The sequence below is a fragment of the Cyprinodon variegatus genome, unplaced genomic scaffold (genome assembly GCF_000732505.1).
Source record: "Cyprinodon variegatus isolate N-32 unplaced genomic scaffold, C_variegatus-1.0 Scaffold1271, whole genome shotgun sequence".
NCBI lineage: Eukaryota > Metazoa > Chordata > Actinopteri > Cyprinodontiformes > Cyprinodontidae > Cyprinodon > Cyprinodon variegatus.
Window position 1 is genome coordinate 20,648 of NW_015151724.1, and position 15,270 is coordinate 35,917.

General features: G+C 36.5%; 1 protein-coding gene across 1 annotated transcript in view; it reads left to right on the plus strand.

Annotated features, from left to right (window-relative positions):
• LOC107102532 (complement C4-B-like) overlaps positions 1 to 13,267 on the plus strand; it is a 26,219-nt gene extending 12,952 nt beyond the window's left edge. Inside the window, exons 26-41 of the mRNA XM_015401876.1 lie at positions 2,243 to 2,435; positions 2,506 to 2,601; positions 3,003 to 3,153; positions 6,094 to 6,269; positions 6,385 to 6,543; positions 6,633 to 6,692; positions 6,773 to 6,863; positions 6,938 to 7,112; positions 8,399 to 8,489; positions 9,788 to 9,862; positions 9,938 to 10,040; positions 10,118 to 10,207; positions 11,920 to 12,024; positions 12,521 to 12,604; positions 12,707 to 12,839; positions 12,919 to 13,267. Of these exons, the coding sequence (XP_015257362.1) occupies positions 2,243 to 2,435; positions 2,506 to 2,601; positions 3,003 to 3,153; positions 6,094 to 6,269; positions 6,385 to 6,543; positions 6,633 to 6,692; positions 6,773 to 6,863; positions 6,938 to 7,112; positions 8,399 to 8,489; positions 9,788 to 9,862; positions 9,938 to 10,040; positions 10,118 to 10,207; positions 11,920 to 12,024; positions 12,521 to 12,604; positions 12,707 to 12,839; positions 12,919 to 13,060 (1,924 nt within the window). The 3' untranslated portion in view covers positions 13,061 to 13,267. The remainder of the gene's footprint in view (positions 1 to 2,242; positions 2,436 to 2,505; positions 2,602 to 3,002; positions 3,154 to 6,093; positions 6,270 to 6,384; positions 6,544 to 6,632; positions 6,693 to 6,772; positions 6,864 to 6,937; positions 7,113 to 8,398; positions 8,490 to 9,787; positions 9,863 to 9,937; positions 10,041 to 10,117; positions 10,208 to 11,919; positions 12,025 to 12,520; positions 12,605 to 12,706; positions 12,840 to 12,918) is intronic.
• The last annotated feature ends 2,003 nt before the right edge of the window (positions 13,268 to 15,270 follow it).

The following is a 15,270-nucleotide window of genomic DNA, read 5'->3' on the forward strand; positions in this document are numbered from 1 at the left end:
AGATGATGATAAATAACATAGTTATGTATAATATATTACATTTCTGACTGTATATCCCTGTAATTATTACACACTGTAGCTTTAAGAAGTAGATTGCATTTCCAAACTCCACTACTGCTGCTGGAAAACCACACACAGATCGAACAGGTAGTTCTCTGATGCAGGGATGTGAACTTTCTTCCATTTTTTTCCAAAATCCTCAAAATACATAACATACATAACATATAACACCAAGGAAGGCTGGTGACAGAGGATGTGAGATTTTGAAGAGAGCACTGGTCTGATGGATGTCAGTTCCTGCTTGGTTCCTCATGACTCAATCAACTCCTCCCAACAGAAACACGTCCACCATAGAAAGACCCTTTATCGTGTTTCTATAATTTCATCCAAAACCTAGGGCAGTGAAGCGGCACGCGGTGAATTCCACGCGGTGAGAGCGTTCACTGCTCCTCCTTCACCTTATGCTTCTATGTTACATTTGCTCCAGGATAAACATTTAATGATGAATGCTTGTTATATATTTAAGACCACGTAGTCCTTTTTATGGTGGGCTAATACACTTAGAGCTTATAGAACACTTTACATTTTTGCGGCTCCAGATTTTCTTTTTGGTTCAATAGGGCTCTTTGAGCAGTTTGGGTTGCCGACCCTTCTCTAGAAGAACATCTGTCTTCCAACTGTACTTAGGCTATCTTTGCACAGTTATCAAATGTGGGTCAAATCCAATTTTATTGCTCCTATAGGACTTATATCTGTCTTTTTCACAGCAGTATAAACTTCCCGATCCTGATCTTTTCACTCCCCTCAAAAAAAATAATTCTAATTCAGCCACATCTTTATGTGGTTCTAAATTGGATACAAATCCAAAGGTTTCCGAAGCATCTGAAGCCTATGTAGTAGTCATGTCACATTATATCGAACTTATACATCATTGCCAGGGCCCCCACTACACACCCGTACAGTCTTTTCTGCAGCAGCAGCATCACTGATTGCTTGTAAAACTGGTACTGCAAATAATTGTCTGCTTTTTCTCTTACCTTCCTTTTTTTCTTTGTTCTGGTGGGCCATAATACTGTCATTTTCCATCATTTAAAATTTAAATTATAACAGGGAGACACTGGAATCCACACTGGTAGCAAAACAAATAAAACTGTTTGAACACAAACTTAAACTAATGAGTTAGCAATTTAAATTCAACAGTCAAAGGCTCCTTTAAACAATTGAGTTTTTAACTTTGACTTAAAAGAATTCAGGTTTTCAGCAGTTTTACAGTCTTCTATTAAGTCGCAAGGACTTGCAGATACAGTTGAGTGCACAGATAATGTTGAGAGCAAGGAGCTGCTGTGTGCACCATCAGGGAGGAGCGCAAACATGAAGTTAAGTCCCTGCAAAGATAGATCTGTGTTCGTTACCAGTTACTTCTCTCAAAAAGTAAATTAAAGAGTTAATAACTCAGTTACTGCTAAATCAAAGTAGCTAGTTAATAGGCAAAGTAACTAAGCAGTTACTTTACAAAATGTAAAATCTCTTCATTTTAATTAATTTAGTTTTATCGACACTTTCGGTACAACTTGGAGTTCAATCATTAAATGTAAAAGATCAAAAGTGTTCATTTTGTAATGCAAATAGTGTCTAAACTAGAGATGTTATACAATGATTTAAACTATGAGCAATCACAAAAATAAAAACAGTTCATTCCAAATCTTTCAAACTTGCTTCATCCAGCTGGTCATTTTTTCATGTTTAATCAATGGATTAAAATTTTTAACATGAAATTGGTGAATCGAAGATGCAATCTTAAAGGTATGGTGGAGGATGTTCTTTTTCCGGGTGGATCATCAAAAAAAGTAGTCTTCATAATTGTGAATCATTCTGGTGATGCGTTAACGTAAGGCCGTCCTACGTGCTCATCACCATTTTTATTTACCAGTTGCGAGTCTGATATAGTGGAAAAATCACAAATCTTCTTTTAAAAAGTAAGATGGTATGAGCGATGCAAACGCCAACAGAGTATGCACAAGGAGAAATGGGCTCGTACATACTCTCGCACCCCTTTAATTGGCATTCCCTCTTGGGATTGGGTACAGGGCTGTGCGTGTGCTTTATTTGATAGTGGAGAGGGCGGATGTTTTCAAAAATTCACGAAAATCCTCCACTATGCCTTTAATCACAAAACATGTGAACCCACAAAAAGCCCATTTTTTCTTTAAAAAAAAATCTTTTTGTATTCTTTTCCCCTAAGGTTGACTGCTCTCGTAGTAAAGATTCTATCTCTGATTGCGGAGAGTCAAAATTTTGGTGGTCGAGTTCAGGGTCGAAGCCTTAGAATGGTTCAAGAAAATGAGATCAACCACCCTGTCAGTTACTTGGTTTCAATACAACAGAGTGATGGCTCATTCAGAGACCCTAATCCTGTGTTACACAGAGATGTTCTGGTAAGCAAATATAGGACACATATTAATAAATATTGAAATAAAAGACAAACTCTGTCTATGTTCTATGTAGACAGGAAAAGACCGAGATGCATCCATGACCGCTTTCATCACCCTTGCACTGAACCGCTCCCATGGATTTCTTCCACCAGAAAATCTAAATGTTGTGGTAAGATTTTCAAACATGCCCTGCTGGATGTCCTTTTTAGTTTCCAAGTGGACTACAAAGCTTTTTTTGCAGTTATTGTATTAATTGAAAGTGATTTTTTTTTTTTACATCCCAGCTTTGTTGCTCAAGGACAGTTCTTTAGATATGTCTTGACAACAAATCTTTTGAATCAAATAGAAAATGGAACATGTTTTAAAGCTGTTTTAATCACCTACTACATTCTTGTCAGGTTTTTGGCTTTAATTAGATTTATAAATAAGCGATTACTTGGTATTCATGTTTAGTAATGGGCTAATATATTGGCAGAAAATTTGTGTTGCTATCACTTTACTTTAATATTCTAAAGAACAATTGTCAGTAACATTCTGTAAAATAGTAATCAAATGTCTACTCTCTTACAGGAGACAAGCATCTCAAAGGCAACAGCTTATCTCCAGTCCCAAATTGAAGAGCTCAGCCATCCCTATGCAGTGGCTATTACAGCTTATTACCTATCAGAGGGGAATGGTCAATCACGCGCATGGCAGAAACTTCAATCTATGGTGAAAAGAGGCATGTACAGTCTAATTTGTGCTTACACTCTGTTTTATATGAACCTATTCTATATGTATCAGATTCCTCCATCAAATAGAGGTTGAAATAAGATATGAAATATGCATTATTTTGTTTTTCTTGTCTGATATTGAAGGCAACCTATCAATTTTCTGTTATAGGATTATTACAGTTTTCAAAACAGTTTATTTCTTGTCATATTTTTATAATAGGTGAAAGTACTTTTTTATCTATTGGCACAATGTTTAGCCATTACACTATTCTATGTTCTAGAAATCAACAAGTTTTTGTGAAAAATATGCTTATGAACAAAAAACAATAGCAACAGACTTTGTTAAGACTGACTGAAGTTAAATGAATTCTGGACAAGTTTTAGCTAAAAGGCCAGAGGTCAGGTTACAGTTTGGTGCAGGAAGAACTGGTTTCAGTGGGAAAGAAAATACTGAAGGCAGGTGACATAACCTGGAAACAAATGTTTGCATGGAAATGGGTCTTGCAAATGGACACTTAACATGCTACCGAAGTAGTTACAAAGAGGTTGTAGGAAAAAAAAAGTCAATATACCCTGAAAATTCATCTGTGAGCAGGGATACAACCATACCTGACCCTCTTGTCTGGAGAAAAATATCATAATTTCAGTAAACAATAGTGAGAAGCTTGATGAGACAGTCCTAATGTTTGAAGTTAACCATGAAAGGATTCAGCCCCCTTGAACTTATCGACTTTTTGCCACATTTCAGGCTTCAAACATAAAGATATAAAATTGCTTTTTTTTTTGTCAAGAATCAACAACAAGTGGGACACTGTCATGTGGTGGAGCAAAATGTATTGGATATTTAAAAATGTATTTAAGAAAAAAAAAAAATTGGGTATGAAAAATTATTCAGCCCCCTTGAGTTAATACTTTGCGGCACCACCTTTTGCTGTGATTACAGCTGTAAGTCGCTTGGGGTATGTATCTATCACTTTTGCACATCGAGAGAAGGACATTTTTGTTCATTCTTCCTGCAAAATAGCTTGAGCTCAGTGAGGTTGGATGGAGAGCGTTTGTGAAAAGGAATTAGGTTTAGGATCATTGTCTTGGTGAAAGATAAATCTCCATCCCAGTCTCAGGTATTTTGCAGACTCCAACTGGCTTTCTTTCAGAATGATCCTGTAATGGGCTCCATCCATCTTCCCATCAATTTAAACTATTGTCCCTATTCCTCCTTAAGAAAAGGAGGCCCAAACCATGATGATGCGCCCACCATGTTTGACAGTGGGTATGGTGTGTTCGGGGTGTTGAGCTGTGTTGCTTTTACATCAAATATAACATTGTTGCATTGTTGCCAGAAAGTTTGATTTTGGTTTCATCTGACTAGAGCACCTTCCTCCACATGTTTACACAATGCTCAACTCTGAGTGGACCTACTTAGAGTTGATTTGACTAATTCATAGCAGCTATTGGGAAACCGAAAACTCACGGTTCCTGACATTAGGCTAGATCAATTTGGAGTTGCAAATTTTAATCAGAGTTTGTTAAAGTAGTTTCGTGAAACGGAAACCACATGCATTTTTTACAGAGACTTGATTACACTCAGTTGGATTCTTTTTTTTATCTTCAGTCATTTGGGTCAGCATTGGATTATTCAGAGATCCTCACTGAACTTCAGGAGAGCGATTGCTGCACTGAAAGTAAAGGGGCTGATTAATTGTGCATGCCCGTCTCTTCAGTTTTTTATTTGTTAAAAATTTTAAATTAGCCAATATGTTTCGTTCCACTTCATGATTGTGTCCCACTTGTTGATTCTCACAAAAAAATTACAATTTTATATTTTCATGTTTGATCCCTGAAATGCGGCAAAAGGTTGAAAATTCACGAGGGCCAAATTAGCGCTGTAGTTTTAAAGAGGATCCTGACAAATACAAATTTATGTATACAAAGTTTTACATATGAATCAAGTGCAAAAATACAAATATTTAAAGTATATAATCTCTAATAATTTACACATTTGGCAAATACAAACTATTTCTGTAATCCCTGTTGACCTAAAACAAGAAAATGATTTAGACAGTGAGACAAACAATTTCTATTTCCTTCTATACAATGTATTCTATGACTTGTTTCAATTAGAATCAGATGTTGGCACAATAAAGTGTTTTTTATATTTACCCAGCAGTTCAAAAAAAGCCTCACTAATATATAGCATTATTGATAGAAATTGGTTTTGTTTGTTTTAATTTGTTAAGCTTTAGAAAATATATATATTTTTAGAATGCAGGATACCTTTGATCCATTTTTAAAAGTAGGATAGCAAACTTGGTAACATGCACGCAAATTAACAGTATTTACTGTTTCTGCTTATAGCTTGTTAATTTAAAATACTACGGTAAGCAAATTGTAAGTGTCTTACACATTCACTCTTAATTGGCGCAGTCCAACTAACCTTTACACCACAGTCTAATCTAGAAATAATTGCTTTTTACAGTATATAATTTACAGCCTTAACATTTTTAGATATTAAAACAGTGCTCTGGCTCACTATAAATTACAGATAGAACAGAAAGCTTTTCCCATCATTTCAGACAGACTTTAGGTGTCTCTGGTCTCACTAATCTGTTATGGCAACACAGGAACACCAGCAGGTATGTGTAAATGTTTCCTGGCCGCTCCTACTGTAGGAACATAAACCCAGGGACCTTTTTCAAACAAGCTACTATTCTCAATTCTTCCATCTGCTTTAATGATTATTAGCATAAAACCAACATAACCAAATACATCAGGATTTATCAAGGTTTAAACTTGGAATTTTTTACCAAGTATGAGATCGTTGTAATCTCATAAACTATATTAGAAGGAGTTTCACAGCTAGCTGGTTATATCTTAAGTGCCTAGAAACCTTTGTCACTTTTAGCAAGTCATTAGTTATTTTTCTTTTATATTTTTCTATTTTTGAACAGACAAGAATGATTGCTACTACTGGACAGACACAGAAGCTATTAAAGCCATCACCATAGAGACAACAGCCTACGCTTTACTAGCTGCTGTAAAAATCGGTGACAGGAGTTGGGCAGATAAAATAGCCTGCTGGTTAGTCAGCCAAGAAAACTATTATGGAGGCTATCGATCTACTCAGGTAATTGCAATGTGTGACTGATAACAGAAACTTACATCAAAACAATCCTCTTTCTTTGAATACTATAGTTTTTTTTAATGAAAATTAATTGTTCAATAATAATCTCTCTGGTCAGGATACCCTCATGGCACTGGAAGCCCTGTCAGAATATGCACTGGCAAATCCTAAACCTCCCATTATAGATGTAACAGCAGATATCAGAATCCCAGTGAAGACTGACATGGTTAAGCTTGCACTGGCAAACAGCGATAAGATAGTGGAAGCAGACCTAGAGGTATTGACCAACATTCCTGCATTAAATATTAATAGGACAATGAGATGTCTTCCTGAAATAATCTTTTTTCGATTCATTTCTTTTTTCAGAAATTTACTGGGAACAACATTACAGTAGAATTGAAAGGACAAGGACATATCAAGCTGAAAGTAAGTAGTTTTTATTCGTCTCATTTATTTTATGATGACTGACATCTATAATATAGAGCAAATTCCTGGCTTATTTACAGACTTTAAAGACGTACCATCTCCTGGACCCTGAAGATGGTTGTTCCAAACTTAATATTACTGTCAAAGTGGAGGGGAAAGTGGAGTACACTGGTAAGCTTTTTTTTTTTTTTTTTTTTTAAACCAAAGACATCAGTAAAGACTTACAACCATCTCGTTATCTGCAGCAAAAATAAAAGAAAATTATGACTACTACGATGATGACTATGATTCTGCTGAGGAAAAGCAGACACGAGTAGCACGGTCGACATTTGAGGATTGGGATACTCCCACACGAAGCCGGAGAGATCTTGAAAATGAGATAAATTCAGATAGTATTGTTATCTATACTGTCTGTGTCAGGTTGGTTGACAATCCATATATATTTTGCTTTGAAGAGATATTTGTCCAGTTTTTTTTTTTTTTTTTTTTTTTTTTTTTTTTTTTTTTTTTTTTTTTTTTTTTTTTTTTTTTTTTTTTTTTTTTTGGTTTATATTTGTTTCTTTTTTTGGCACACTGAAATATTTCAGATAATTAAAAAAACTTTTTTAGATTTTTTATTTTTATTGTAGGTGTCAACACCTACAATTAGAAATTGAAAAAAAAAATGGTAACTGCTCTTTAAAGGTGCAGTAGGAGATCTTTTCTGACACATTTTTTTTACCATGTGGCTTAAAGATCTCCCCACAGCCGCTTAGCAAGCAGTGAAATAGAAGTTCTGGAAGTGAAACTAAAATAAATGGTCCAGTACTGTAGTCGGCCAAAATCCCCGTTGCTGATGAGGCTGCGTGGTGGAAAAAGTGTGTCTGATGCGCGTTGGGCGGAGCTACCCTATCCTTTCTCTGCCTGTAACAATGGCATCTATATTTGCTGTGATCAGTGGATAAAAAGTAGTTTGAATCTCTTTTGAAGTGAGAAAGTTCACCTGAAAAACATTGTTATTGCAGTCAGTTCATCCAGATTACCATCCTGCCTTCAAATATTATTAGCCGCTGTCACCAGGAAAGCCGCTGTTACTAGGAAACCTGTTCAATGCCAGCCTCTGGCTGGAAGGCGTTTTAAAGTACGTAATCCAAACTGCAGACACCAGGATAATAAAAGCGAACATGTTTTGCCAGGAGATTTCAGCATTTTAAGTTAATTTAGGCGTTGATAAACAGTTTCAGAGGAGTGATCATAGTGATCTGCATCATCACTGCTCAGACAAGCTGCTCCGGCTGCTATAGACGCGCTGCAGACAGCATGCGCGTTCATGTGTTTTGAAGGCGTGGTTTCAAGGGGTGTTCTGAAGGGAGAGGCATGGTTGTGTATGTTCAAAAATATATCTTGCTGGAACCGTTTTTTCAAGATCTCCTACAGCACTTTTAACATTAAGGTGGATCAAATTTGTGCCAAATTTTCCTTACTGAGAGTTAAGACTACATGTCAAAATCTAGACTTGGAGTTGGACCTTCAGTGCACAACATATTTTCACAAAAGGCTTCGGAATCTTCAATATTCAAATAATAATTTGCAAACGGCATTTTGTATTTGCTTTGGTAAGGAAGCAAATTTGCTTTCTCTTTGTTTTTTAAATTACATAACTTTGCGACAACAAAAACAGAAATGGTGAATTGGCATCATTTTCTTTTTTCTTTTTTTCTACATAGCTATAGCCCAAACAGCCCTCTGACTGGAATGGGAATCGCAGATATCACATTACTTAGTGGATTTGAGGTGGAAGAGGAAGACCTGGAAAGGGTTGGTTTTCCTCACTATCTTTTCTTTAAATGTAATCTTCTGATAATATAAAGAAACTACCCAGTGGTAGATATAAGCAGTTGAGGGGGCCTCCCCCTTCTTAAAAACAATCTTAAAAATCACTAATATTGCCCTTTCAACATTTCGCAGGCTGTGTGCTTACGAGTAGACAATGCGATTTGAGGGAATGTGAAAATAAAGAGGGGAGGGAATCTTCTGCAGGTTCCCGGTTCTACGTTTAACAAATAAAGTATCAGAAATGATCTAGAAGGGTGTTGATAGAAAAATGGGGAATTGGCATCCACTGAGCAGAGAATTTATTCATCGCAGACTGTAGCACATCGGCTCAAACGTGTCTCCATACAAGTAAAATCCAATTGATTCGAATTTATCTGTCCACCAAAACTATAAATATTAAGGCATCCATGTATAAGAAATATGAAAACATTACGAATATGTTTAAAATGTCTCTTTTAGTTCCTATTTCAATCCGTTTTTTCGTCAATGCACACTCCCGTGACAGGGGAGTTAATTCTCTGCACAACAGATGAAACCCGGAGGAGACAATCGAAGCAGGGGCGGATTTAGGAAACTTGGGGCCCTAGGAAAAGACAGGCATGGGGCCCTCTGAATTGAAAAGACAACTCATAATATAGACCCATTATAGAGATACAGAAATGTGATGTTAATGTCTGGCCAGCGATCATAAATGAATTGAATGTTGACATCTGACTGCAATATCCCTCGTGTGAATTGCAGAATGCCTGTCATCCGATCAATGGTAAATAGCTTAGTTCGACGGACCCTTTTAAATAGTTATAACTCATTTATTGCCAGCATGAAGTCTAGCTTATTTTAAATTAGCCAATAGAAGCATTACTGATTTTCTGATTAACAGTGTCCTACCATGACTGAAGCTGATCCCAGTGGGAAATTTGTCCCTAACTATGTAGGGGCAGTAATAGCCATGCCAGTCCAGGGACTGGCTGTAGTTCTACTTTAAGGTGCATTGGTCAAAGTCAATGACTGGCATACCTGAAATGTAACAACCATACCATGCATATTGCTTTTAGGTTATTAGAATTTATTAAGTACGCTATGTAGCTATACTTTAAAAATAAAAAATAAAAATAAAAAAATCACCTTCCCCCTTCTTTTTTTTTTACAGCCAGACTACTGGATGTAAGATAAATATTTATTAACTGCAGAAACATAATAAAAATGAATTAATTACAATGACACATGAGGTGTTTTGTCTTCTAGTTTCTAAAATCATTAAATGTATGTTTCAATCCCAGCTTAAACAGCTACCTGAGCAGTACATTAGCCATTATGAGATATCCCCTGGAAGAGTGCTTCTATATTTTAATGAGGTAAGTCTAAACTCTTTTTAAAATAAGGTTATTTGGTTTAAAAATTAATAACAGTTATTCCCTCTCTGTCTTTAGCTGTATGAAACCAAGGAATGTCTGACTTTCACTGCTAATCAGAAAGTGCCAGTTGGTCTTTTACAGCCTGCTCCAGCTGTATTCTATGATTACTATGAACCAGGTAGGGTATTCTTTTATTATTCCCATAAAGTCTATCTTTATGTTCTCCAAGCAAATTAAGAATGTTTCTCTTTGCAGGTGTGAAGTGCACTGTGTTCTACTCACTCCCACGAAGGAGCCAGTTGGTCTCTAAGCTGTGCTCAGAAGATGTTTGCCAGTGTGCAGAAAGTAGGCACTCACTTTCAAAATATAAATACACAAATATTGCCTCAGTATTTGAAGTCATATAACTTGCTCAGATTTTAAAACCACAAGCAATAATGCATTTTTCTATGTGAGTGGCCAATACAGTACAGCACAATTTTAAAATAAAAAAAAAAGAATTATAAATGCTTAAAATTTTTAACTACTTAATATCCGAAAAGTGTTGTACATTTATATTCCCGCCGGCCATATTGAACTTCCTTACACTAAGATTTAATGGAAATGTCTGTAAACACCAGTTCCATGTCTTGCAAGACTTTAATTTGAATTATGGATGGATTTCCGTTGGGCCATGTTGGGAGGTAACCTCTATTCAGGTATAAGTCTGTGGTTGCCTTCATGGTTGACCCAATGCTTAAGTGGACTAAGCAGCTGCTTAGGGCTCAGTGCCTGGAGCTTTTATACCCTCTGTTGATTTTCCCCTTGCACCTAATATTCTGGCCAGCTCTAGGTGGATGTGTACAGCAAAGATCGCAAGCTAACATCACACTACATTAAATAAAACTCTGTTGTTTCCAGTATTTCCAAAACCTCTTTATGTCATGTAAGAGTGACAGTAATTCCTTTCCAAATGTTTTTCTCAATCTGCTAATTGTATTGATATTTATCAGCTAATTCGTAAGATGTCTCCAGATGTTTATGCTTGCGGACCTTTACCAGCAGGAGCTGTCGCCTTTCTCTCATGCATTACCATGTGGAGCTGTTCACATCTTTACAAATTTTCTTGGATGCAGTGCAGAACATCAGGCCACATGGATGCTGCATGTTTGCCACAGGAGAGGTGTGGGTGCTAAAATGAGCCACTAAAGATAGGGTGAGGAAAAGAGAAATAGAGCATTTATTTTTTTCACAGTGAGGACTCGACAGTTATTATAAACGAATGGCACAAAAAAAAGTCATATTTGTCGGCCAAATGGAAAACATCATAGCAACCGCCTTAGAAACCGAAGGCTTCGGCTGCGGTCAACAAAGCTAGTGACGTAGCACTACCTGTTCTCGGTCAGCCCCTTCCTTTGTCCCAGTGATCTGGGGTGTCATTGGATGTCTGGGGCTCTGGTCACCTTTTTATTGGTCCTGGGCTCTGCAGGGCAAGCTTGGGGTTACCTACAACTGCTACTGAGCATATTTTCCTTCCAAAGAAGCCTTGTAAACTCTTCATATATAAACATGCATACCACGTGTTTGGTTCCAGGTGTTTAAAAATAAATATTAAAAATACTAAGCTGCAGCCACAGTTATATACAAACCTAATATTATTCAATCAATAATAGGTACCTGTTGCTACCAAAGCTAGTTTGATGTTTACTTTTATTTTATTTTTTCTGTTGTTTTGTTCTGTTTTCTTTTCTTTCAAGTACAAAATGTTGCTCTCTCTAGTAAGTTTAGTTGTATGCTTTTGGCTGAATTGTTATCGCAATGTATGTACAGCCAACTCAATCCAAACTTTGAGACAGCATGCGCACATCCTTTTAAAACAAATAAATGCTTTTTTGAATGAGAATCAAATAACTCAGATAGCCGTATATCACCATATCTTTAACTGTCTTTTCTTTGTTTATTTAACAAAAAGAAGGTGTACTTGTGTGCCCCGAATATTGAGAAAAAGTTACTTTGACCATAACTTAATAATACATATGCATATTTAATGCATTCATAAAAAAATGTGTTTTCTTTAGGGCCCTGTCATAAAGTACAAGAGACCTTCAAGAGTGTTCGTGGTAGAAAAATCACAAAGGAAGCCCGTGTGAATCACGCCTGCTTCTCCCCCACAGTGGATTATGGTTTGTACGGCCTTATAAGAATTTACTATTCTATGAAATATATTTGGTTTTTTCATAAGTCTGTGCAATTGCTCCCTTTGTATTATGAATTGTTTTATTGTCTTAGCAATTGAGAGCTAAAATCCAAAACAAAACATGTACATCTACAATTAGTGCAGCTTTTAATTACTTTTCATTTCTTGTACTACAGTCCCACCAAAAACAATTTTTGCATAGCTGATAACATCAAAGTGTTTAATTAATTATTAACTAAATGTGTTTTTAAGATATGATTAAAAATTTTCATAAATAATTTTTCTTTGTTAAACTACTAAATTAACAAGTCTTCTAAACACCTTAATGAATAACACATTTCTGCTATCTATTATATAGCTCTACAACTGTTTCATCAATAGTTATAGTTTTATAGACTGGTTTGTGTTGTGGTGCATTTGTTGTGGGGCAAGAATGCGTGTAGTAAGTTATTCAGCTTTTTATTTGATTGCTTGTTTTCCAGCGTATATTGTGGAAGTCCAGGAAGTTTCTTTTAAGAGCAACTTTGAGCTGTACAAAGTCAGAATTATTGAGATCCTTCGAACATGTAAGTATCCAACCGACACTGAGAGCAGAGGTTTAAACAAAAGGTTTTTTAGTTTTTGGTGAAATTTTTGGTATTCAAAATAGTAATGTTTTTTTCTACTAGATAATGACCTGCATGTGAGGACAGACAGTGTTCGAGTGTTTGCCAAAAGACTTCATTGCAAGGGGGGGTTAGAGCTTAAAATGCAGTATCTGATAATGGGCAAAGATGGTGCCACTAAAGACTCAGATGGAAAGTAAGTAAAATAAGTTTTATAGACAAAAATGCAGCTTTAAACTGAGCGTTCTAAACTGTTATTGTTTCTGTCTTTGCAGCATGCAGTATTTGTTGGAATCAAACACCTGGGTGGAAAGGAAGCCGCTAGATGTGGAGTGTAAAAAATCTGGGAACATCCGTACTTGTAATGAGTTCAATACATTCATTGACGAGTACAAAACTTTTGGCTGCAGACAGTAAATCTCAGTCGCAAATCTGTGAAACTTCCTGCAATTTAGACATGTTTACTTTGTTTTTGTGATAAATTAGCTTTTAGTATAAAAATATTGCATTATTATAGTAGACTGTCAGAAAAATGCAAGGATGATCCAAACATAATCAAATAACTCACTTTGCTTTACAGCAACTTTATCATTTTCAGTAAAAATATTCTTTCATTTCTTTATGTTGCAGTTGTAAGGTACTTTACTGAAATAAACACTGCTTATTGTTGTGTTTAGAAAGCCCTTTTGTGTTTATCATTGCTTTTACATCCACTCATCAATGTTCTGCCTCTTATCAGAGTCAGAGGGGGGTGGTTCCTATCTCCAGCAGTCTATGAGCAAAAGGAAGGTTAGATCCTGGACAGGTCACCAATCCATCAAATGGCAACATATAGACATGCAACCCTGCACACACACACAATTATACCTAAGGATACCTGAGTACCCAGAGAGAACCCAAACATTCACAAGAAAAACATGCAAACTCCATATAGAAAGACCTCAGGCCAGCAATTGAACCCAGGACCCCCTTGCTGCAATGCAACAGTGCTACAAACTGTACCACCATAAAGTCAAAAATTACAATATCATACCAGTCTGTCAGGAAAAAGCAGGAATTGTTCAAACATAAGAACATGTCTAATTTTGCTCTTGCTACAATTGTATCTTTATTAGTTCATGGATTATTTCATTTTTATTTTTGCAGTTAATTGGGAACTAAGATTATAAATCCATCCATCCATCCTCTCCCACTTATCCATCAGTGGGGCTGATGCCTGTCTCTGGTAGCTTTGCTTAGTATGTAATGTCTAGAGGGCTGTCCTTTTGAATCCAATAAATAGATATTAGTTTAGTTGATTTTTTTTTTAAACTTCTCTAATTAAATTGGTGGCTGAATTATTTTGGGTACAACCAAACTTACTCAAAAATAAACATTGAAACTGAATTGTAGGTGTGTTCTTCTATGTTTCTCCCAGCAATATGATTCAGTTCGATTCAGTTTGATTTAGCTTTCCTGTAAAACTACATTCATTTTTTTTTATGTTTTCTTTTTCTTTTACGGGCAGCTAAGGCTCTGAGAGGGGTCTCTGTGCTCAGCCTGCCCCCCNATGTTTTCTTTTTCTTTTACGGGCAGCTAAGGCTCTGAGAGGGGTCTCTGTGCTCAGCCTGCCCCCCGCTTCCTGTTTGACATCTGCTACCAGAGGGAAAGGAGGCGGTGGTTTTGGTTTCTTCAGCCCTATTCACTCACTCTTAATAGAAGGCAGGGTGTGGATCAATCATATCCCTCATAAGGATGAAAATTCTCCTTAAGAGCAAGTTTATGTCTCCTCTCGAATGTGGTCAAACAGTAGACGCAATGCAGAAGGTTCTCGACGCAATTACATAACTCAGAACGAACAGGAGTGGAGAGAGTGTAGGCAAGGAGGCTGTGAACAAGCAAAGGCTTATGTGCTTATATTATTCTAATCTCAGAGAGCAGGTCCAATGTAAGCAACACGGGGGGACTAACCATCACTTCAATCACAGCCTGTTCAATGTGCACACTGTTTCACTCTTAGACATTTCATTAACGTCAGTTAAACAAAATAAAAGGTTAAATCTGCAGGTTTCTCAAATACCTTTGGGTAAGTGTAAGCAGCCAACACCATGGTTTAAAAGAAAAAGACAAATTAGCTGAAGCATCCTTGTAGTAATAAATGTCTTATGAGTGAGAAGAGTACAATTATGTCCCTTGCTTAATATTGGCATAGATAAAAAAAAAGGCAATAATTAAAACTTCTAATTCAATGTTACTAACTTATGGATGGTTGCAGTAGAGAAATGTTTGTGAAAGGTGTCTTCGGTTGACTGTTTATGAAATGTAAATTAAATGCAAGGATTTTTGATCGTGATCTGCTGACTTTGCTCAATCAGGTGTATTTTTTCAGGTGTGCATAACTGGTGGGATTCGAAGGTATGTCTAAAGGCAGGTCTCAGTCAGCAGCATGATGGTGGTCCAATATTGCAGAAAGATTTAAAGCTAGAGCTGTTCCTGTAGGCTGCCATCAAATAGAGAAGGACCACCCACTCTGGGGTTCATGACTTTTTGCTTTTCAGTGGAGGCTGTCATCAGCAATGCTTGTGTCTGGAGATAGCATGAACTGTTATTTCAAATGTACGCATATCTGTTTTGATCAGTAAAACTTG